Source organism: Microtus pennsylvanicus, chromosome 8 (genome assembly GCF_037038515.1).
Source record: "Microtus pennsylvanicus isolate mMicPen1 chromosome 8, mMicPen1.hap1, whole genome shotgun sequence".
NCBI lineage: Eukaryota > Metazoa > Chordata > Mammalia > Rodentia > Cricetidae > Microtus > Microtus pennsylvanicus.
The window spans coordinates 16,084,335-16,109,385 of NC_134586.1; the positions used below are offsets into that span (position 1 = coordinate 16,084,335).

The following is a 25,051-nucleotide window of genomic DNA, read 5'->3' on the forward strand; positions in this document are numbered from 1 at the left end:
CATCCTGCCACCAAATCCCCTCCTCCTCCACCACACCCACCTGCTCTGTCAGCTAGCTGCCCCTTCCGCAGTCTGGATGACACCCTCATTCACACACCCTCAGAACACCACAGTTTGGCACCACCGGGGCCACAGATGGCCTGCCGCAGCAATGGCAACCAAACACACCCAGCTCCGCTGAACTGCTCTGCCTGTTCCTTCTGTCACTGAATGCTCAAGTTCAAGGTTAAGAAGACACGACAGATTTTTAGAGTCTAGACAGTCATCCAGTGACAAGGCTGAGGGACAGCTGAGGGTTTTCTGCATCACGCAGTCCTGCCACAAGTCACGGTCACTCCTGACGTTCAGTGCAGGGTTTCCCACACAGCCAGAGCTCTGGACTTTTCCAGTGTCCTATTTACCCCCTTCCTTTTCTCAACCTGAAGACACTGTGCTGCAAACCAGAAGCGACATATGGTGATGTGGTTCCTTTCTGAAGACTTGGTACCTGGACAATAGCAAGCATTTCACACCAGCGACCCCACTATTAACATGGGGTTGGGAGCAGTGAGATTTCAATAAGGTACCTGTCTGCTATGGAGTCCGCAGTTTATGGGTGCTACTGCTAATAATCTCTTAAACTCTCTTTAGCTCTGCATTTTGGTGAACAGCACTGTATATTACACGCAGGCTTTGTTTCACCCCATTAACAGAGGACAATTGTATTAGCCATATGAGTCTGAATTCCCATGCTACTTAATTGCTACGCTGTTGTGCTAACGAAGTTGGAAGGGGGGGTTGGCAAAAGCGTAGATCACCTTCATGTACAGATATTTGTGGTTTTATTTTTCCTTCTGCCAGCTTGCCTCTCTGTTTCAATTGCTTACCATCTGCCTTTGAACAATCTAAGTGCGAGCAGATAGATTTTATTTGGAGGATGAAATGGTTTGGGCTCATCCTAGAAAAGCATTTTCATATACTGGTGTTCAGGGCATTTTCTGCGTAATAGGATTGAGGAGATGATTCAGTTTGGTTGGAAACTGGTTTCTACCCATAGTCAGAATACAATGCTAAAATGCCTCATGATCACATTTATCAATGGAAAGAACAGGACAGTCATAAGGTCAGAACTTATCTGTCACCCAAAACTGAGTCTTGAATAGACCATAGCACTGCGAGGGGCAGGGCAGAGGAGTGACCACTGCATAAATACATATTGCCTACTCCACTATCCTTTAAGTTTTTGTTTTTTGTTTTTTTAAAAAAACAAAACCCTGAAACATTTAGTATGGGACTTGCTGGCTTGTGGCTTTCTTTACATGATCACCAAGAAGAGTCATATGATTTGTAGGCCTGTAATCTCCACCTGGGAAGTGGAAGCAGGAATGTTTGAGGCCAGCCTGGGCTACAAAGTTAGATCCTGCTTCAAAAGAAGATGAAGAGGAGGAGGAGAAAGATGAAGAGGGGAGGAGAAAGATGAAGAGAAGGAAGATGAGGAGAAGAAAGAGGAGGAGGAGGAGGAGGAGGAAGAGGAGGAGGAAGAGGAAGAAGAAGAAGAAGAAGAAGAAGAAGAAGAAGAAGAAGAAGAAGAAGAAGAAGAAGAAGAAGAAGAAGAAGAAGAAGTAGTAGTAGTAGTAGTAGTAGTAGTTGTTGTTGTTGTTGTTCCAACAGGGCAATTGTGCTATGGAACCTTGCACACATAACTGAGCTGTTTGGGCATTGGTTTGAAATTCCTCAAAACTCAGCTGCAAATGCCTAAATCCTGTTACTCTAGTAATTACAAACCCTTAGCAGTCAGAACTGATTAGCCAGTCATGAAGCTACTTGTGGATCATCCTTCACCACTGGGGCAGGAAACCCTAAGACTGATGAGAGGTGACGTAAATGGGCTACCACACTGAAACCCCAGTTTCTTTTCAAACAGGCTATCACTATGCCTGGCTGCTCTGGAACTACCTGAGTAGATCTGGCCTCTAGCTTGCCTGCTCCTGCCTTCTGAGTGATGGAATTACAGGCATACATTCTGGGGTCTTATTTGAAACCCCAGTTTCCTACCCCTACAAATCAAACAGCTCTGGACTCCCAAGTCTAGTCCGATGAGTCCTGCCTGCTCCAGAGTTGCTGCAGAGGCTAGCTAAAACGGTTCTACTCAATCAGCGGCTTCCCCTCCCCATCTCTTTTTAATAACCGGGGAAGGAGGCATCCCTCTCCTTGGAAAGAGAAAACTCCAATGTAATTATTGTTTCTTGGTTAGTTCCATCACTTCTTAGGAGCGAGAGAGATAACGAAAAACAACAAAATCTCTAAATCCCTGCCCACCCAACTATCTATTTAAAGAAATACACAAGGCTGGGCTTGGTGATGCATGCCTTTAATCCCAGCACTCAGGAGGCAGAGACAGAAGGGTCCCTGCAGGTTTGAGGCCAGGCTGGTCTACATCTTGACTTCCAGGACAGCCAAGATGACATAGAGATACCCTGCGTCCAAAAATAAATAAATAGATAGACAGACAGATAGAGTAAGCAAATGAATACATAAAACCAACTATTCGTGGTTTTAATACAACAGTAGTGATTCTTTATTCAAAATAGGTAGACTCTACAAAGGAGCGTTTTAAAAGCCCTCCATGGCAAGTTTCAAAGTGTAAAGCTATGCACTGCTACAGAGGATAAGTCACCTACTCATTTTAGTGATGTCAAAGATTCTCATTCACCAGAGAGAACTTGTATGTATCTGTCCTGGTCTTAAAACAGATCCTAAAAGTCATCTCCCTAACTCTCCTCCCCTGTTCCATTTCCATTCCTGAAATGGCAGACGGCTGCAGTAGAAGGACTCGAGCATTTTACTCCACCTCTTTCCATCTATTCTGAGAGCCTTACAATGAGTAACGAAGGCTCAAAGAACACGGCTACCTCGGGAAAAGCGGGGCTAGGGAAGCCGATTTCCAGAAAAGCAGTTTCACTACTTAAATCCAGTCAGCACATTATTTGTTAGAAAAGGAGAAAGCGTAGTTCCTGTTAGACTAATACCACACAGTAAAGCATCGTAAACATCCCATTTCTAAGAGACAGTGGTGTAGCTCAGTGGTTACCATCTTCCCACTGCGTTCAAGGTCCTAATTTGATGCCAAGCACAGGAGGTAAAAGAGTAATACAAAGCAGGGATTTGTGGTGCCTGCCTATAATTCTAAAACATTTAGGCTGCAGAGGCAGGAAGAATGCAGCAGGGCTACATACATATCAAGTCCCAGACTAGCCAGGGATACACAGTAACACCTCCTTGTCTTAAAATAAAACCAGGCAGAGGTAGCCCACTCCTTTAATCTCAGCATTCGGGAGGCAGGAGCAGGTAGATCTCTGTGAGTTTGAGGCCAGAATAGTCTACAGGGCAAGTTCCAGGATTGGCTCCATGGTTACTGAAAAACCCTGTCTCAAATGAACAAAAAACAAAACAAAACAAAAAGCCGAAAACAAAAAAAACCAACATTTTTGAACACCTAGAAATGATTAGTTCTGAATATTACAATTAGTTCCTAGAACTATTATTTGGAAGACAGGTACAGCAGCAGTTAAACTGGGTTCTCACCCAAACCAAGACAAAGTCACATGACAAAGTCAGCTGCCAAGACAACTGTCACGCTAAATGTCACATGAACTTTACTCAATTATGGTAAATTTAGAATTATTACGGTATTAAAAGTTGCCCCTAAACCTGTGTTCTTTATTTCTGAAAGGCACACTTGATACACAATGCTCCCAATTATGTCCGCTTATCGATATCCAGCCATCAAAGATAACCTCTAACGAACAGGAAAACTGGTGTGCTCCCATAAAAGAGGAGCTTCCTCGGGAAAGAGAAGACAATAGATTAGGAACTGAACACCGAAGGAGGGATGACGTCGCTTGGGGAAGGAGTATAACTGAGGCAGACCTCCCAAATGCAGAAGGGACAAGAAAAGTTAGTGGGCGCTGGGACAGAAGGCCCCAGAGTGCTGCAGAGGCACGCTTTGGAAAAACCCACGTTGGCACCTTCTGCTTTGAAGGTTTACTGGCCAGACAAGATGAGACAGGGGTTGATGGTGTCTGTTTGGGGACTGTGGATGACAAGATGAGACAGGGGTTGATGGTGTCTATTTGGGGACTGTGGATGAACGTATGATACAGTGGAAGAGAAACAAAATTACTCTGCATTAACAAAGAAAAGAGAAGGTTCCAGCAGGCAGGGAGCACTAGGGGTGGCTCACGAGAGGTGAAGGGAGTTGAAGGTCTGAAGTGGGAGGAGGAAGGGAACAGGGAGAGTTGGGGAACTGAATGGTAAAGCTAAGGAAGCTAATAATAGAGACAGAAGGAAGTGCTGCACCACGGGAGATAGATGTTGAGGAAGGCTGTGGCAGCCTGGGAACTGAAGGAAACATGGGCTCTAGAGAAAGCCGAGAAGAGCCCACCCAGGGGACAGGGACGGCAGCACACCTCTGCTTCTCGGCAGAAGGTTTCAGACGCTGAGCTGCTCCCAGGTTATCGCTGCTGACCAGCTAGTGGAGGGATAAACTGGGGGAACAGGTGGCAGGCTCGCCTGGGAGGGACTGTCAGCCAGCTATAGCCAGACTGCAGAGTGAAAACCAGCCATTGGCTCCATCCTACGCCAGAGGATGACCAGTGCGTCCACCTATTGGTCTGAGGTAGTGGGGCTACTTCTGGAGCAGGCAGCCCGGGGCTCTTGAGCTTTTTCTCAGGCTGTATTCCTCTCCAAAAGGCAGGGCTCCGGGAGAGAAAGTACGAGCGGATACACGTGTCTGTTGTGTACCCTAGCACTGGATGTGATGCTTGCACTATGGTCCTCCATAGGGCTTCAAATCAGAAGACCTTATTGTTTCCTTCCTTATGCTCAAGGAGAATTTCCTTGGGATTTCAACAGGACAAAGACTTCATGCTCCACATCACAAAGCATAGCATCCATGTGACAGAAGCTAAATAAATACTAGCTGGCTTTAAAAATCTAATCCAAGACCAGGGATCTATGGCTTAGTTGGTAGAGCACTTGCCTACTGTGCACACAGTCATGGGTTCAATTCCCAGCCTGCACTAACTGAGTGAGGAGGCACACACCTATAATCCCAGAACTTGCCACCTGGAAATAAGAGGACCATCAAGTTCAAGGTCATCTTTAGTACGTGGTTAATTTGGAGCCAACCTAGGCTCCCTGAGACTCTATCTCTCAAAGAAAAATTTCTGGTTCAATAGACCTAACCCTGCCTCCCTTCTAGGCATTATATTGGAAACTGAAAATTTAAAAATGAGTCCATTAGAATCATGCCCTGTGTGGGCTTTCAGACCAGTCAAGAATAAGTCAGTCATCTTTAACCGGATCACTGCCAATCACAAAGGCAAGTTCACTGAGTTGTGGGAATGCCGTGCCTGGCAACCGCAGAGGCGGCTTTAAAACCAGGCTATGAAGCCGGGCGGTGGTGGCACACGCGTTTAATCCCAGCACTGGGGAGGCAGGGGCAGGCGAATCTCTGTGAGTTCAAGGCCAGCCTAGTCTACAGAGTGAGTGACAGGACAGGCTCCAAAGCTACAGAGAAACCCTGTCTCAAAACAACAACAAAAAAAAAAAAAGAAAGAAAGAAAGAAAGAAAGAAAGAAAGAAAGAAAGAAAACCTAGGCTTTGAATAAGAAAAAGGGTGCCAGGGAGAAAGAGGATCGGGGAAGATTCCAGACATGAAAGTCCAGCATATGGTCTGGGACTAGAGCACAACTGCCTGAGTGGGCCGTAGGGTTGAAAGGGGACACTAGAAAGTGGCTGTCTAGGGTCTTGCAAGAAACAGCAGTGAGCTACAAAGAGTCAGTCCAGAGCCAGGAACGGTGACACCCGCCTGAGATCCCGGTACTTGGGAGAGGACTGCAGAAAAATCAAAAGTTTGGGACCAGCTTTGGCTACATCACAAGTTTGAAGCCAAATGGGGCTACAAGACCCTCTCATTTAAAAAAGAAAAAAAATTACTCCAGACTAGCCTGAAGGGGTCCTGAGCTGGACACTTCTATGCCAGCTTGACACAAGCGAAAGTCTGAGAGAAGGAAACTTCAGATAAGAAAATGCCTGTGTAAGACTGGGCTGTAGGTAAGCCTGTAAAGCACTTTCTTAATTAGTGATTCATGGGAGAGAAGCCAGCCCGTCACGGATGGTGCCATCCCTGGGCTGGTGGTCCTGAATCCCATGAAAAAGCAGACTGAGCAAGCCAGTAAGCAGCACCCCTCCACTGCATCATCAGCTCCTGCCTCCAGGTTCCTGCCGATTTCCTTCGATGATGAACAGTGATGTCCAAGTGTAAGCCAAACAAACCCTTTGCTCCCCAAGTTTACTTGGTCATGGGGTTTTATCACAACAGTGCCCCCAACTATGACTGGACCCAAGAGAGGAAACAGGAGGAAAAGAGATGGAGGACCAGGACCAGAAGGAAGCCAGCAACAGCAAGACAGAAAAGACTGACGGAGAACTGAGGTATCCCACACATGAACCAGACTGCCTTGCACACCAGAAAACAGCACACCAGCCATCCTGAAGCTTCAGTTCCAGAAACCTTACAAAGCAACAGTTCAGCAAGACATGGTCACGGACACCTGTAGTCTCAGCACACCGAAGGCTAAAGCAGGGGGATTATGAGTCTGAGGTCAGTCTGGGAACATAGCAAGTACAAAGCCAGCATGCACTAACGGAGACCTTGTCTCAAAACAACAACAACCAAGCAACAGTGGATACGCCTATTTCATTCACTCGTCTGTGGAAGTGCTGGCTTCACACTGGCCTTTGAGGAACAACAGAGAGGTGACCTGGCAGGACCGCCCATTTACTATGCTATCCTTCTCCCCTGTGATTCATGTTCCAATTGATTTTCCAGCCACCTCTTCAGAACAAGACTGGGTAGCCGATTCTTTCTAACAGAAACCTCTCCCGAGAAAAGCTGCCACGTCCTCTGGCGCTCATCCTGCTTACCAGCACCTCCTGGCAAGGGATGGCTACGTGGGAGAGAAAAATAAATAAATAAAAACAGTAATAATAAGGCCCTGCCAGGGTAGCAAGCTGATCCAGTCGGAGGATTAGAAGAGCGGACACCTGTTTCCTAAGGCAGCAGCTGTTACCATCCTACACGAGGCAACTCTATTAACAAGAAGGAACCCTTTCACTACAGACCCAATGGCAGGCGGCAGGCACCTGTGCAGACGGGCTCTCAGACAAGTCACCTGAACGCGGGGAGAGGCTCAAGGACGGGCATACTGGGAGCCCTGCCTCGCTGCAATTGGGAATTCAAACGCTTGTCGGCTGGCTGTTGAGGACGCGATTCGCCTGCTATCCGGGTATTCCATGGCACGAATCTTTAACGCAGTTATTATATGTGAAGGTGTTATAAAACATATCACAGCTTTTTGAAGTTGAGTTGATTTGTTCCCTGTAGCTGACCAAAACACCTGTTCAGTTAAGCCAGTTCCTTAAAAGGCAAGATGGGATTTAAACACTGTCCGGTTTAGAATGCAAATAGCAATACAGGAGCAAATAATATTTTAAAATTATCTCCACTGTTCACCACTGAACACACACACACACACACGCAATCTATCAACATACAAACACCACAAGCAAACTATCTCATAGCTGCAATGTGCACACATTACCTTTTCAGACTAGACCAGGGAGATGCTCTTAGAGACAGCTTGCTAACAGCCCCTCAGCTTGCTGTTTAACAATCCGTTTATAGCCCATCACAAAGCCAGCCCTCCAAGGAGATATATTTTACATCTATACGTAAGGTTGCCTTGCTACAACAAGGCTGGATTTGGTGCAATCTTTTCCTCGCCGCTGAAAAGCAGACTACACTATAATTTCTGTAACTTACGATCCTATGAGCATTCAATACATGTGCATATATGCAAACCAAGTCACAAGAATAGACTTGTGGGGAGGGGAAGCAAAATGATGCCCAAGAAATCACAAGCCACACATACCATATAGTCCTGATTAAGGCTAAAAACAGCCCACAAAGGCATTGTGTCAGCTAGCCTCACATCGTTCTCCCTTGAGCATGCTAATCCAAACCTCCCGTGTTGGTTCTTCATGGCTTCACCTGGGAACCTGTCCCTGACCTGAAGAATCTGCTTTATAGAGGTGGGAGAGTGGAGAAATCTCTCAGCACTTACCCAGAGGCAGGCAAGGAGTGAACCTGCAATGGTACTAAAACCTAGCATGTGCGCCCTAGGACCAGCTGAGAGATGCACCTCTGTACCAGTGGGAAAAGAGAGGCCCATGAAATAAATGCCAGGCATGGGCAACAGCCCAAGCGCCAGGCAGGACTCACACTTGCCTCACCCTCGCCCAGTGGGGAGGCAGAACTTCCCCATCATCTTGTCAGACATCTCAAGAAGACTAAAGCCTGTCTCCTAGTTTGCAACTGACCAAGTCAGGCGGTGGTGGCGCACGCCTTTCATCCCAGCACTCAGGAGGCAGAGGCAGGTGCATCTCTGAGTTTGAGACCAGCATGATAAACACAGCTAGTTCCAGGATGGCCAGGGATACACAGAGACACCCTGTCTTGGAAAAACAAAACAAAACAAACAACAACAACAAAAACATTAACCAAAACTAACTGGAGGTAGGGAGTTGGGGTTTTTGAGTTGTTTCTCCTTGCACGTTACAGGTCATCAGGAAGGGAAGTTGGGCAGGAACTCAAAACAGGAACGTGGATGCAGATGCCACGGAGGAACACTGCTCATTGCCTTACTCCCCAGGGCTAGTTCAGTTGGCTTTCTTATCCAACCCAGGACCACCTGCCAGGGGTGATACCACCCAGAGTGGGGGCTCTGCCACAATCATTATTCCAGCAAAAGCGCTATAGACAAGCCCGCAGGCCAGTCTGGGGGAGGTAATGCTTCAATCGAGGTTCCTTTCTCCAAAACAGCTCTAGTTTGAGTCAAGCTGAGGAAAAGCAAGCAGGAATGAGGGGGAAACTACTCTTAGGAAATGCTACCACTGTCATCCATTTGGGGACGGGAGCTACGGAATGAATTCTTTCTGACAGTCTGGCAATGCCTAGCAATCCATGCGTCGTGTGTGTCAGGACAAGGTTTGCCCAAAGGGGGTTAGGCAGATAACACAAAAATGCACCTAAGAAACAGGCTGGGGCTGGTACGATGGATCTGTGGGTAAAGGCACTGGATGCCAAGCCTGACAACCTGAGTTCGATCCCCGGGATCCACACAGCGGAAGGAAAAGAACCAACTCCTGAAAGTTGTCCTCTGACCTCAGCATGCATGTCACGGCGTGTGTGTGCACACACGAGAAAGAGATTAAAACATCATTCTAAATTTTTTTTTTAAAGAAATAAGCTATGTCTGAACTCACATTCACCTATAACCTACATCTTAGCCGGGAAGAGACAAGAGGACTGTGTTTTCCTCCACCCATACCATAAGCCTTTTAAGACCACAGCTGAAATGAAAACAGAGACCATCTTTCCCTTAAATCAGACTGCTTAACACGCTGGCTAACCACAAAAGCACACGCAGGCATTCCCCTCAGAGAAACTGTCTGACCATTTTACCAAGTTTCTCAAGACAGACAAGTTCTCAGAAGAGCCGGCGAATGTTGGCAAGGCCTTGTCTCGACTGAACTCACCTCTCTGGAGCCTCTGAAGAAACAAGGCCCTTCCCAACTGCAGGTTCTTCACCTTGCCTCCTCGTACTCTTAAGGTTTTCTCCCCTTCTCAGGCCTTGTCTCATATCTCCCCCACAGGACAAACTGTCTTGTACACTCAAGATGGAAAGTGTGCTATTATCGATGCTAATGGGTCTTTGATAGATATTTATTCGAGGAAGGGTCTCACTCTATAGCCCTGGTTGCCCTGGGATTCATTATGTAGAGACTGGCTTTGTACTCACTGAGATCCACCTGCCTCTGCCTCCCACGTCCTGGGATTAAAGGCGTGTGCTACCACGGCCTCTGTGCTAGAAGGGTAGGTCACTGTGATGGCTAATCTTCACCTTGAACTTGCCTGGATTTGGTCACCCTAGGAGACACACCTCTGGGGGTGTACATGTATGAGGGGATTTTCAGGGAGGTTTAAATGAAGATGGAACCATCCCAAGAGCTAAGGTCTCAGACACAAAGGAGAAAGCTGATCACAGGCATTCATCTCTCTGTTTCCTGACTGCTAAGACAATGACATCAGCTGCCTTGCATTCCTGCCGCAATGGACTCAACCCTCTGTGTGAACCAGAGCAAACCCTTCCTTCCTTACTTTGTTTCTTGTCGGGCGTTTGTCACAGCGCTGAGAAAAGAACTAACATGGTAGCTTAGGAAAGGCATTCGCCAGGAGAGGTGAGGGTGCATGGGAAGGCTCTATTAGTGTGAGCCCAATTGGAGATGCCCGACAAACCTTTACCCATCTTCCCTGCCAGGCTGGGTGCGAGAATGGTGAAGATTAGAGGCTGTGGGCCTCCCAAAGCCCACCAAGACTCCTGCTGAAGACCATGGTGCTCCAGAGCTGTCTGATCTACAGCCAAGTTCTGCCTGCACACAGGCACGGCCTCACCTCCTACCTCATGGTCCTGCCCAACCACAGAGCACCAGGGACCCAAGAAAGCAGACGTCAAGTTCGGAAAGGGAACTCCATTCTTGGAGGGAACACCTGGCCTTTCCCGCAGTTGGGGATCTACTTCCCCCACTGCTGAAGGATGAGAGTCAGCAGGTTCTGCAAAGGCCTGGATAGCGCAAAGGCAAGTGGAGCTGGCAATTCTCAGCATCCGAGGCGGTCAAAAAGTTGAAGAGAACGGGAGATTTATCCAAACTGGGGAATTTGCCCAAGTTACTCAGGTTTTAACCCCCAACTGGTGGGGTCTAATTATATAGGCACTAGCCTCAAACTCAGAGATCATCTGCCTCTGCTTCCTAAATCCTGGGAGCAAAAGCATTCCCCGTGATAAATTCTTTGCTGAATGGAGCCAAGAGACAGGGCAAAGAGCATCTTGTGACGCCTGTGAACTGATGTCCCCACATCATTGGCCACTACATCAATGGACCCATTAAGCCAGGAGAGCCTCAGATCTCAAAAGCTTGTCAAAGTACCAGTCAAACAATTTGATTATTTCTGAATCTCCCAGACTTCATCAAAAGGAGACCCAAGCAACAAGGTGCACCAGAAGTCCATTCCTCCCGACTTTTCATATTTTGAAAACCAGCCGGAACAGCCCCAAGGCAGGAAAAGATGATGAGGCCCAAAGAAAACTCACTCTGTCTCTTTGGGTGCCCAGTCTATGGTCAGAAGCCAAGGCTTGAAAACAATCAGCTGGACCCCAGCGAGCCAGCATATATGCTCCAGTCTCTGACAGGATGGTCTAGGGAGGACAAAGGACACAGTATGTAGTAGCTATGTCTCTTTCCCTAGTGTGAGTTTCTCATCATCACCAAGGAAACAGTCGACCAGATCACCGGCTCCCCCTTCATGAAGCTCCCATCCTGTTTCTTCTTGTGCTGCCCTTTGGAGAGCTTTCCATGCTAACCATTAGGCCTGAGGCAATGATAATGGGGAGGCTGTCTCTTTTTTGTTTTTGTTTTTCGAGACAGTGTTTCTCTGTAGCTTTGGAGCCTGTCCTGGAACTAGCTCTTGTAGACCAGGCTGGCCTCGAACTCACAGAGATCCGCCTGCCTCTGCCTCCCGAGTGCTGGGATTAAAGGCGTGCGTCACCACCGTCCGGCGAGGTTGTCTCTTTTAATTATTGATTTACTTATTTTTGGTGCTGGGGATCAAACCCAGGGCGACACACACATACACACACTGGGCAACTGTTGTACCTAAGCTGTCTCTGGACCTTAACCTTAATGTGTCACCAGGGACACAGGGCCTACTTTCAGGCCACCACTGCAGTGAGGTGGGTAGCCCTGAACCCTCTCCTTGCTCAGGGTCAGTGACCCTCAGCGGCCACATCTAGACTTACCCTTTTACTGCGGAACAAGGCGGACGCTTTGGGGAACCAGGTAACTTTACAGACAGGCTGTTTTCTAGGGTTTGTTTGGTGTTTTGTTGTTTTTGTTTTTTTTTTTTGGTTTGGTTTAGTTTTTTAATTACAACACTGATTTTTATCTGCAGATCATCTCTTCCAGGAACTACTCAGGAGTCGGCTTCCTCACACACAGGAGCCCTACGTGAAGCAAGGATCATTGACCTAACTACACAGATAGTTCTTTTTTTTTTTCTTCAATGTGTAGCCCAGGCTGGCCTCGAACTCGTGATCCTCCTGCCTCTGCCTCCTTCAGCAAATCCTACCGGCGTGCGCCACCACAACCGGCCACAGATAGTTCTTATGAGCGATAACTGCACCTACAGTCTGCCATAGCCCACCGCAGACAGTACCAAGAAAAATCGCCAACTTCTACTAGTAGCTCCTTGGAGGATGTGAGAGACAGCTTCCCTCCAACCCTCTTCAATAGTCTGACAGAGGGTTCATTGTTTCATAGGGTGGGAAGTAAATTCCTCAAAACCAGAATTGTCTTCAGTGGTATAGCCATTGGTAAGGAGCCTGCTGCTCCTGCAAATAACCTTCAGCCATGTTCCTGTATACAAGCCTAATGAAACTCACTGGGTTATTCAAAAAATAAAAAATAAAAGATAATGGAAGGGGACTAGTTGAGAAGGGACAGATGATGTGTAGACGGGGGGAAGGGTGGGCAGAGAAGGTAGGGAAAGGTATGTCCAAAATATATTATATACATGTATGAAAACGTCATAGTGAAGCCATTATGTATAATTAATGTGTACTAACAAACAAACACTATATAATCTATGCAGTCTATTTTTTTTTAGAGGTCAGTTTTGGCTGAGTACATAGCTCAGGGGTAGAGCTTGCACAAGGCCAGGCAGTGTGGCCTACACACCTTTAATCCCAGCTAGCAAGAGGCAGAGGCAGGCTTTATGAGTTCAAGGCCAGTTCAGCTGGGATTACAGAATGAGTTCCAGGACAGGCTCCAAAGCTACAAAGAGAAACCCTGTCTTGAAAAACCAAAAAAAAAAAAAAAAGTCACTTTCTAGTCCGTATCTTATCTTCCTATGCAGCACATATTTGACAAGGAATATTAAGGGCAGCATTTTAAGTCCACAGCATAAAACTCTTCCTGGAAAGCAGCCCTTCACCCCCTTAATACCTACAAAAAGCCTCAAAATTCCCTTGTGCCCCAAGGAAAGAAATTTGGCTTTTTCAAACTCCTCTGTATAACTAAGCTGCTACTGAGGGTCATCTACTCCCAGCTCATGAAGCTGGGCCCTCAGCACCCCACAGCACACACTGTCTACCCTACGGTCAGACAGACAGGGAACTGCTTGGGAAACAAAAGCCCACGAAAGAATCAATGTCTTCCAAGTCTCGCCCCAGTCACAAGTAACAGGCAACTGTGTGAGCAGCAGATCCACCGACCCGGTCCAGCAGTTAAGCTGCACAAGACTTCCTGAGGGTACTTCAGGATTCCCCCCACAACCCGTTTTTTTTCCCATCTCTGCAAACTAATTTCAAAGTACACCCGCCATTTCCCTCAAAACTGCTGTAAGATACAAAAGGCATTTCGTATTGTCGCGTAATTGCAGTTGGCTCATCTCTTCTGTTGCCAGAGCTGTGCTCAAAAAAAAAAAAAAAAAAAACCAACCAGAGCTTTTCTGAGCCATGACTGAGTGACCCCAGTCCAGTGAGAAACTCAGTGGGTCTGTGACAAGAACACTGTGCTGGGAGTCAGCCAACCCAGGCGGCCTGGATCTTAGGTGGAGCAGCACTGGCGATCTCACAGCTCCCTGAACATCTCTGGTACCAACTGTTAAAATGGTGGTATTGAAACCTCGAGCCCCTCCTAGAATCACATGTCGTGGAGCAGTACGTAAGAGGGAAGCTCACTTTTCTTGACAGCATAAGGGAACTGTGTCTAGCAACCTACACTGGTCAACGGCTGTAAGAAACACGCAGTTCTAATACCCCTTATGGGAATTAGTAAGTTCATAATTAAGTAACATGAACAAGTTCGGGTCAAGACCGGGTTTCACAGGTCTGTGGGCTGCAGTGTCTGTCTGGTCCTTGGGAGCACTCCACAGTCAACAGAACTCTTTCTAACAACTGACAATGCCCTTAAGGGACGACAATGTCACAGGAACAGAACTCAAAACTAAAGCTAAAGTCAGAGGCAATGGGAGGATTGAGTGACAACTCCCTGCACACATCTGCTGACTGAACTCACACCAGCCCAGCAGGGCAACGTGTCCTTTTTGGGTCATTCAGGAAATGAGGTCGTTTCCCTATGTCTGACTCCCACATACAAAGAAAAAAAAAAAATCCCCCGACGGAGTTCATAAATCCTCAGGAGCCGGTTCTCTCGCATCTTCCCCTGGGAGTAGTCTCATAAATCATCTGTCCAGATACAGGAAGCTTGGCCTTTTAAACATCAACATTATTTTTATGCCAACCTTTTCTCTTGGATATCTTTCCAAAATATATTTCATCCTCTCTTCACTTCTTAAATTGAGAGACTCGGCGTGGAAGCCGTAACCTGTACTATCACCTGCCGTCCTGAGGTGCCAACACGGGATGGAGGTGGCCGTTAGCTCTCGGTATGGCGTGACAGGGACACAGTGCAGTCAGAATTCTTGTTTGGTTTTCACGGCTTCTACTCCACCAAGGAGTTGGAGGGACAAGGAGCTGGGACAGAATACATGATTCTGATTGTGGCTTAGCTACAATTAGCAATGAGTTTGGGGGCAAGCTATGAGAGACTCAAGTTTCCTCACCTGCCTCTTGAGAAGTCTGGGTCATGCCTCTATAATGTCCTGGTATCACCTTCACCGTGTCAGCTTATTCTGTCTCTGAACCCTTCCGTGATGCTCCTGCAAGGCTCTTTAGTTCTACGTTTTAGCTTACGGACAGACGTATACATCTTCCTCTTCTATCTATCGAAGCTGTCTGGATATAAACATCTGAATACAGAAGTAGCTCTGAAGTGGAGATCTTGCTTAGCATAAATGAGAACCTGCATCCTCAAGGCCAGGCTGGAGGTAGAGAGGGTTATCTTAAAAACAAAACAAAACAAAACAATGCAGAAATTTATGAAGTCAGATGGCTCAATGTCTCTCATCATTCAAGTAAATTAAAAAGAATAAAGCCAGACTGAGCGGGCTCAGAAAAAGAGAAAAGAAGAAAAAAAAATATATTCCTTGCGTAGTCATGGGAAATCATGGAATATCTGCAAATATTTCAAATAGATTTCCAGAAATCACATAGTTCTAATGATTTACACAGGAGATACTTTACGGGTGGGAAAGACATCCATGGATTGGGTAAAAAGCTTTAAATAATGATAATATAAAGTTGTACACGGCAAAGGATGGAGTCATGCCGGTAAAGAGGGAGGGTATCTGGCCCCGAGGCTGGACGGGCTGAGGACGCAACGTCAGACATCAAACCACTTAATGAAGAAACTATTAGGCAGAGAAAATGGAGTGGAGAGAGTGAAAATCAGGAAAAGCAGCAGGGACAAAATAGAGCCATGGAACATAACACATCAACTTGAGAGTTGCAGAAGCAGTATTAAAAAAAAAAAAAGGATCACCTGGACATTTATCCAGAGAAAGGTCTCTGGCTAAGAGTGACCATCAGGCTGGCCCTAATAGGTACTGAAGAAAACCCACCTTCAACATTGAACGAGCAGAGGGAATGCAAGACCTCTGCTGGCTGGACCCCTGCCGGTCATATTAGTGCTGGCTCCGCCCCTGCCTTTCACCTGAGCTATGGCCAGGACCCATCAGCTCCATCACCCTGGGTTTCCTAATTTGCTCCCTGAAGAGGGACATAACTCACAATCGTCTCAGGGCACTACAGACCGGTGATAAGGGTCGGAGACTTGTATGGCCACTAGGCATACAAGCCTGAGAGATCTGAGGCAGGCTAGCACTTAGCCTCCCTGGCTTCGGTTTGTAAAATGGGGAGGGAAACTGCCTCCAGGAAAGGCTGTGAAGAGAGAATGAGGTCATTTAGCTTAACACACCAGGACATAATGCATTAGCATGCAACCAGCGAGGGTGGCCATGGTGGAGGAGGAGGCCTGCGGGCAAAAGGAAGGAATCCCTCCAGAGCTGTAGGGCTGAGCTGGAGAGGTGACCACTGAAACAGCAATGAAGCACTTCTAACTACAGAGAATGTATGAAGTTCCCCAAACCCAAGGGTTCTGCAGTTTCCATAAGCACGACCCATAGGACTCCATGCGGCGAGCCCAATCAGCATGGCGGAGTCCATACTTAACACAGGGAGGTCTTCTTCCTTATGACTGAAGGACTGCAAATCCCTGGGACCAGACTCGGCTGCGCTGTCTGTTTTCACTGTCAAAGATGAAAGGGTTACCCAGAGAATTAACAGGGCAAATGATAGATTTGTGGTAATATTTCAACACCAAAGGACCAGTTTCAAGCACACGGCTGTACTCGTTCCTACGCCAACGGATGGCAGGGAACCACAAGTCACGGCTGCCTATTCATAGGGGCTCATTCTGAGATGTCCCAGTAAATGCTATTTTATTAGTCTGGTTCCTGTATGTACAGAAAAATCAATAAAATGTGTTTGCTTCTTAATAGGCTGTAATTCTAACTTCTCCCTAATTTAGTCTCGCCTTTCTCTCCCCAAATACCAGGTTTGGCAACCAACAGTCTTCAAGCCGGGCTCCTGTTGGCGTGGGAACACTGAAGGAAAGTCACACTCTCTTCAATAAACGCACAGATACTGCTTCCTCGAGTCTCCTGGAACACAGCAGAGACGGACTCTGCCAGAGACCAAGTCACGGTGCTGTTCTCCTAAAGCGGTATTCACAGAGAAAGGTACGTCCCACTTATGTCTCACACTCCAAGGGGGCTTCCTTCGATTTAGACTCACCCAGTTGGGGAAACAGCACCGAAGGCCAACCTTTAAAATCCAGTAATAAAATGAAATGGCTCTACTAACTCCCAGCTACCCCCTGCCCCTGCACCCTGTGTCTGAGAACCCCCGTCTTAGTACTGTGTTGGCTGCTCACAGCCAAGGTAATTTCCCCTGTTTGACCTACCCTTTTCCAGAGGAACCTTGTCTTGGCTGCCAGATCTGTTCTCTTAAGAGAGTGCTTACCACACGTAAGTGAAGGTATAGACAGGACTGGCTGACTGGGGGAAGAAGCCTGGGGCTCACCTGTGGATTTACCTAGAGGTGATATGGGGGAGCAGGCAGCACTACCTTCAGTCACCAGTAGACCGGCCGAACTCTCCCACACCCTCCCAACACGGGTCTCTGCAGGGTCTCTGCAAACCGTGGTGCAAACCCAAATCCATCAGGCCTCTCTTCCCTCAGCCCTACCTCCTACCACTTCCTCTTCTCACACCTGACTAGACCCTTGCAGCCCAGTGTTCCCACACACATCATCTTCATGGCACATAGCTCCATGCCCTCAGACCAGCTGGCTGGTGATTAAAATGGACCACACTAGGAAGTGCCAAAGCGCAGGGCCTATTGTATCAGATTTCCTTGGCCTTTTATAGACACACCGTGAACCTTGAGAATGTGATGCGGTGGCCTGAGACCCTGTAGGCCTGTGTTCTAACCGGGCTCAGCCATCCATGGGCTGAAGCAGCCACTCAGCTCTCAGAAGCCAACTGTGAAAACAGAAGTGTGTGGCCCAGGGTCTGGCTACATCTCTCAACTCTGACTGAACTCTCAATGCCTAAACGGTCCATGAAGATACTGTCAGAGGAATGGGGGCCAAACAAGCCTGCTTATCCACCTGACCCTTTGCAAGGGTCCCTCAAGACTTTGTTCTCTTTCCAAATCCTTCCTTTAATTTTTTTTTTCTTTTTTAAGGCAGGGTCTCAGGTAGTCCATGCTGGTCTCTAAGTTAAGTTACTAGGAAGGCAAGAATGACCTTGAACTCCTTCCAGTCTCCCAAGAGAGGTTATTAGAGGGATAAACCACATTCTCACCTCAATTCCTTTTTCTTTCTTTCTTTTTTGCTTAGACACCAAAGCAGTTTCTGAGATTATCAAATATAATCAAACATTATTAGTATATCAAAACTCTTTTATTTTTTGGAGAGACACCAAGCAGAGCTCTGGCCCTCGGGTAACCTTATGAAAGAAGGTGACGCTGACTGAGGGAGGTACACTCACCTCCTCCATACCTCACTTAGAGTCAGCAAACACGACAGAAATAACTCTGCACCAGCTGCCAGGTGAGAAACTAAGGCACCAAGATTACCCGTGCTAGCCCAAAGGAGTAAGAGACACCTAGACACCAGCTCTGCCTAGTGCAGTCTCTCCAAAACACTTATTTTAAATGAGAATCTCATTCTACCATAAATGTGAACTGATAAGGAGAACAGGAAAAGAAGGGCCAGGGCATTATGCCACCAGTTTTTAGTGTCCCGGATCACCTCAGCCAATTCAAGTTCTGTGCCAAGCCTTGCAAAAGGCCTGTGGCGGCTGAGCCACAACCACTTTCTGCTGTTAACTTGGCGGAATGAAAAACTGAACAGGTGACTTGAAGGTGAAGGCGTATGGTGGAAAAGCCAACCTGTTTTCCTTTGCCCTGTGACTAACTACTGGGGGACGGAGTGACTTCTGAGATGATCAACCAACCCCAACGAGCGGGGAACCCAGCAGAGCCCACGACAGTGTCGCACAGATCACGAGCAAGGTTTGGTGTTGCTCAGGATGACATGGAGCCTGGCAGGGGAAGCTTCTCTTCCATTATAAAAAAGGTATCTGACGTGAACTCCTGCAGGTAGGGAAAGACTCGCCTAAGTGCAAAGACACACACAGGCCTTCTCAGCCCTCCTGGCAGCCACCTGCATTCACCTAGGTATCACTACTGACCCCTTCAGAAGCTTTCACCTTGGAAACTTCACCCAGACCAGACTCTGGCTTTCCTAGCAGAACAGACCAGGGCTCAAAAGTAAACAAAGTGCTTCCCCCCATCCCCCACTCCCCCCACCCTCACCCCCACTGTGGCCTCCACCACACCAGCTGCTGAGGAATTTACTGCCCGCTGACCAGCTGTTTGTGCGGCAGGAGAGCAGATAGGGGAAGTTCCAGGAGAGGAGCCAGAGAGAGATCTTGCCACTCAGAGACAGCCTTCCTGCCTTTAGCATCAGCTAATCCTTCAAACTCACGTAAACTCTCTACTCCAAGGAAAAGTTGGTTGTTTACCGATGCCCCTAGAAGCAAGCAACATGTCTGGTGCTTGCTTGTACACATTTTTTTTTCTCATGCCATAACTGGACCACATCCCAAGGGCTACATCACTGGAACATTTTCAGGTGACCTGAGCCAATCCTGGTCCTTGATCTCCGTGGTTTATTATGGGACATGATAAACTCGAGCAACTCCACAGAGATGCTGTCTCCACGTATACACACCTAAAAACACCCACAGCCTAGGCAAACATTCACAGGCTAGCTCCGCCAAAAACAACCCAAAACAAAAAAGTCAATTGCATAAGCAAAGAAGAAAAACAAATACATTTAAATGACAACATACAGATAGATAAAATAAAAAGAGGCATCAAAAAAAAAGCATGGAAGGGCTCAGTTACAGCACAAGAGTAGAGTTCAGCTATCCTGTACAAGGTTCTAGGTTCCATTCCCAGGACCAAAGTCAAAAAAATGAAAAATAAACAACCTAAGACAATAAGGAAAAAACGATAAGACGAATCGCATCCAACTTCCGTATCACATTTGAGAGTGTTTTGGTGGGGCTTGGCTCCCCACATGAGTTAGCTCTTCTTTCTATTGGGGTGCAAAGAAGCCATTCAACAGTGGCGCTCCGGCTTCCAGCACACCACCATGAGCCCATCAGAACAGCAGGAATGCAGTGGCTTTAGAAGTGGTATCAGAAGTCACAGGATAGAGTGCCTTGTGTTGTTTTTCAACCTAAAGCTATTGTGCTGAAGGTGGTCCAGGTTCTTCTGTTGGTTTATTGCCATCAAGCCAAAGACAATTTGCTGATCTAATGCCCTATTATTAGGTACCTCTGTTTTTGTTATGAAGTGTGAAATAAATTAGATTATCCATACAGCAAGATTTTCTTGAAGTCGACAAAGAATCTAATTTATATTGCAAAAGAAACTGGTCTTGAAGTATCACAGCGTCCTAAATTCTTTTGTGAGGCATGGCTCCAAAGCCTACCCCAGATATATGCACAAACACAAAAGCCCAAAAGTTCCTCTGGGCTCTTCTGTGAGGCAGAAACAAAGACACCCATGCACCTTTTGAGTCCCCATCAGCCTTACTTCAAACCCGTGACCATCACTCCTGATAAGAAACACTAAGGTCTGACTCTAATTATGAACCTAGTAAGTCAGTGTGACAGCATCCCTTTCCCTCACACAGATCCTAGATGAAGCACTGTTAAAACTGTTAAAACGGGAAAGCCTAACTCGCCACAGAAGAAAACAGGTTACAAGTTCATTGTTTCTGCCACATCCAAGGAGCACGCATTAAATAGGCCAAGCCAGAAGCAAAAGCAAACTTCAGAAACTTCAGCCTTGCCTGGGCAACAGAAAGCTTGCCTCCTGGTGACTGGTGGACCCTTGAAATAAAGCGCCCTGTAACTGCAGCATGGGAAAAATAACTGGGGGAGACAGACAAATCATTCTGCCTCCCGATGGTGGCAAACTTCACAACAACTTTTTAAAAGCAACAAACTACAGCATCGCAGCCTATGTCGACAGATGTACATACTCATGCACATACGACTCCACCTGGAAGACAAGGGCTGTTTGCAAATACTCGTCCTCAACTTAGCCCAGGCCAGGCTACCCGGAGACTGCAGCTTTCCAACCGCCTCTTCACTGTCAGAGAAGGTCATTTTGCCTGGTCACTTCTCTTCCACCCCGCATCACAGGAGTTTTCTACTCTCAGATTGCTCAACTTTCATATGCACCAAGAGTCAAATAACTATTCAGCAACTTTATTCACCTTGGTTTAATTTTTTTTTCCTTATGCAATGCCCAGGAAAAGCTGACACCAAGGCTGTCTCAGGGCTTGCAATCACAATCAGAAGGGAGGCGGGGGCAAAAATCTTGTGTGATAGAACCCAGAGTCCTGAAAGAAAGAGAGAGAGACTGTTCTAGTAGGGCCCCTACAACTTTTTCCCTAGGGAGACCACCCCTCGGGAACAAAAGTTACAGTTTAGTCACATGTTGGGCGTAGGAATAAGAAGGGGAATTTCTTTTTCCTTTCTTATTTTTAAGCGCACTAATTACGGAGGTGTTCTACAGATCTGAAGACAAACTGGGTTCCTCCTACCAATTGAGACCGGCATTACATTGTCAAAAAGAAGGGGGTGGGGTGGGGGGCCCAGCAGCCCAGACGGGGCTCGGCGGGAGAGGGGAGTAGCAAGGTTATGCTAAAGGGTACAGCCGCTGCCACGAGCTGCATCTCTTTCCTTCGCGCCCCAAATAATTCCCCGCAAGCCTAGCAACTGCACCGGCAGCACCGGGGCGAGGGGGTTCCGATCGCCCAAGGGGAAAGAGGGGAACAGAATCATTACCTTAATGCTACACTGAGCAGGAGTCTCAGACATGTCTCACAGCGAGAGGGATCAGGAAGTTCTCAGTTTTTTTCCACTTTCCTTTCCTCTCCCCAACCCAGAAACGCTCGGCGGGGCAGCGGGACGCGGTCATTTAAGAAGTTTCTTGCAGCATCGCCAACGGCGGCCGCCCGGTGGGGGGGGGGGTCTTCGGAGCGCACGGATCGGGCGCGCGGCGCGGGGGCGTGGGAGCCGGCGAGCACGGCGTGGGGTGTGCGGGTCGCGGCGCGGCGACCGGGGCGCAGCCGGCCGGCCTCGCGTGTCTCCTCCCACCCGCGGCCGGCGCGCCCGCCCCCGCCCTCCCCGCGGTGCTCGCTCGCTCCCTCCCTCCCTCTCTCTCTCGAATGTTTTCCTTCCTGGAAGAGAGAAACTGAAAGGCAGAACTGAGAAAGCTCTCTGCTCATTGATCTTGAGAGTTTCAGGGCAGAAACTGACGTGAATTCCCAGCACCGGGCTCTGCCTCTTAAAGGAGCCACCAGGAAATAAAAGCTCGGGTTACCGCGGGCCGCGGGGAAATCAAAAGGCGTGCGGGGGAGGGGCGCGGGGTGCCCACAGGGCCGCCCCGAGGAGGACGCCTTTGGGGAACCTCGCAGCGTGGCCCCAGGACTCTCGAGCCTGGTTCATTCCGCTCCCGCCTCTCCTGGCTGCACCTCCGGGGGCCCTGGACCACGCACAGTAGGGGCTTTCCTGTGCGCTCCCCGGGGCGCCGACGCAGCCCGGGGACCGCGGTCTAGGAAGGGGCTTTCCGGGAAGGACGCGGCGCCGCAGGAGGAAGCGAGACAATGGCCTTTGTTCTGCGCGGCGACCGCGGCCGCTTTAAGAGAATCCACCAGGAAATGGGAGCTCGGGTTACAGGCTGCGCACGGGGAAGTGCAGGGCGCGACGCCGGAGACAAAGCCGCGCGGCCGCGCTCGGGTCCGGGGACGCGGCGGGCGGGGGCTCCCCGCGACGGGGGGCGCCTCTCGGCCTGACCTCCCGCCTTCCCCGATTCGAAATCCCCCGGCCATTTAAAGCCACAGCGGCCGCTACCAACCGACGGAGGTGACTGGACTACAAAGTTGACAGGGCGCGTTCCTGCAGATCTTAGCCCTCCCCTGGGCCGCTGCTCGGGCTCGGCCATTGGCGGAGGGGACGGCCCGGGGTCCTGCAGAGGAGGGGCAGCAAGAATCCTGGGGTTGAGGCGCTAGCCTTGAGCACCAGCGGTGCGTTCGCTGTTTTTATTGCTATTTATAATCTCTTAAAATGCCCACTGCAGAAGATGGTGTTTAAATTCTAACCCCGCTAGTACATACAGGGTTTAATGTGTGGACATATGATGTAGGAGTATAAATGCACTACCATTTTATCTTTTGACGGTAAAATAAACATAAATGCACGTGTGTGTAAACGCATTATGTTCATGTTCCCTGCTGAGTACCATTCTGATTTTCCAGACTCTCCCCTCTATTCCCACTGGTTTCTTTGCAGGGGAGAGCGGGGTTGTTTTGAAGCAAGGTCTTCAGTGTAGCCCTGGTTGGCCTGGAATTCACTCAGGCTGGTCTGGAATTTGTAAGCCATTCTGCCTCTGATATTTTTTTTTCTTGCACACTTTTCAGCATCGTAAAATGTCCTTAGACTTTCACAAACAATACTTCCGTTCATACATTCATCAAAATACTCTGACGTTTAAAGGGTCCGGGTGGAAAGGCACCCCGTTGCTGACAAAATGGGATATTTTTTTTTTTGGAACCTCCAGACGCCACAGCCAGTTTTGTCACCTAGCAGTCATGTTCCCCAAGAGAACTTATCCTTATGTACAATAGCTCCCAACACATTTGCTTTTACCCATTCTTATCCCTCACAAATACTTACCTATACTCCTCTCCTGTGTTTTTGTAGCTTTTTGTTGTAGGTTTTTTATTAGGTTTTTGTTGAAGTTGTTTGTTTGTTCGTTTTGAGACAGGGTCTTATAATTTAGCAGACTGACCTTGAAATCAAATCCACGGGCCTCCCGACTAAAGGGATTAAAGGCGTGCACCACCCCACCCAGTATGTTTGTAAATTTTCTTGAGGCTTTAGTCCAGGTTGGCCTTGACTTGAAGCAGAGAATTTTCCCCAACTTTTCATTCTGCCTCTGCCTTCCAAGTCTGGAATGACAAGCCTGGGTCACTATGTTCTTTCTGGGGGGGAAAGGGGTACTTAAACCTCCATTATTTGCTGGTTTGTTTATAGTCCTGGAGATTGAACCTGGGCCTCGTGCGTGGCTTTCTAAACCAGCGCTCCTCACCAGCTAAACAGTTGTTGTTTTTCCTTTGCTTCTCGCAGACTCTAGATCCGATGGGCTTTTTGAGTTAAATCTTGTGCACTCTTACATACCTTATCTCTGATAACTTCTCAGCTTCTCTGAAATAGGAAGGGGTAGCATCTAATTAACAAGATTTTCATAAATATAAGAGGATATCCCTCATCCATGGAGGATGTATACCAAGAGGCCCAGTGTGTACTTAAAGCCAGACACCTCACACACACACACATACACACACATATTCATGTATATGTTGTCTTATCTATATAATCTTATATATATACACTACAGTTTCATTAATAAATTGGGCACAGTAAGAGACGAACCATAATTAATAATAAATCAGAGCAATTATATCCTTCTGTAATAGAAGATAATAAAGCCTACTACTGTGACTGGAAATTTCCATGTCCGTGGCTGACTGTGGGTAACTGGAACTGGGGAAAGCCAGCCTGTGGGGATGGGGGACTTCTCTACAAGGAGTTTCCTTAGCAAAACATGCCATATCCATGTGCTAATTGGTGTGAGCTGTGATGATTGCTTAACCTCACAACTGAATTAGCTTCCGGCTTCCATTCCTGACATGTCTCGGCCTTCTCCTGGTGATTCAGAGGTGGCAGTTTGAGGTAGAATGTCTGGGGCTGCAAAGCACAAGATAGCAGCTACAGCAAAAGCTGCACTTACCCTACTGCTGACAGGCTCTGCAAAAGGCCTTTTAGTAAATACTTTAAGCTTTGTGGGCCGAGAGGCAAAACTGAAGACTTTGTGTAAATACCTACATACTAAGAGGGCTGTGTCCACATATTTTTAAACAGAATTTTCAGTGCAGGTCTATTAATGAAAGGAATGCAATTCCTTTGCAGGGAATAACTTCTACTGACCTGTGGTTCAAAGCAAGGTTTGTTATTGTAGCCCAGGCTGGCCTTTCAGCTACACCATAGAGGATGACCTTGAACTCCTGAGTCTCCTGCCTTTACTCTGGAGTTCTGGGATAACTTCTTGCTTGCCTTATTAAATACTGCCTTTCATAGGAATATATGTTTAATTTTGAAGTGTCTCTTCAGCCAGACAGGTGCCACCACATGTTCATAGGAGTCCACGAGTGTATGATTGTACTTGACTATCAGTTGCCCGAAGACATCTTAAAAATTCTATTAGAACTTTACAAACTC

At 47.7% G+C, this 25,051-nt stretch overlaps 1 protein-coding gene across 1 annotated transcript in view; it reads right to left on the reverse strand.

The window, feature by feature from the left end:
• The window catches only part of Etv6 (ETS variant transcription factor 6), a 236,902-nt gene extending 215,017 nt beyond the window's left edge, over positions 1 to 21,885 (reverse strand). Inside the window, exon 1 of the mRNA XM_075982515.1 lies at positions 21,557 to 21,885. Coding sequence (XP_075838630.1) covers positions 21,557 to 21,589 — 33 coding nt within the window. The 5' untranslated portion in view covers positions 21,590 to 21,885. The remainder of the gene's footprint in view (positions 1 to 21,556) is intronic.
• Between the last annotated feature and the right edge of the window lie 3,166 nt (positions 21,886 to 25,051).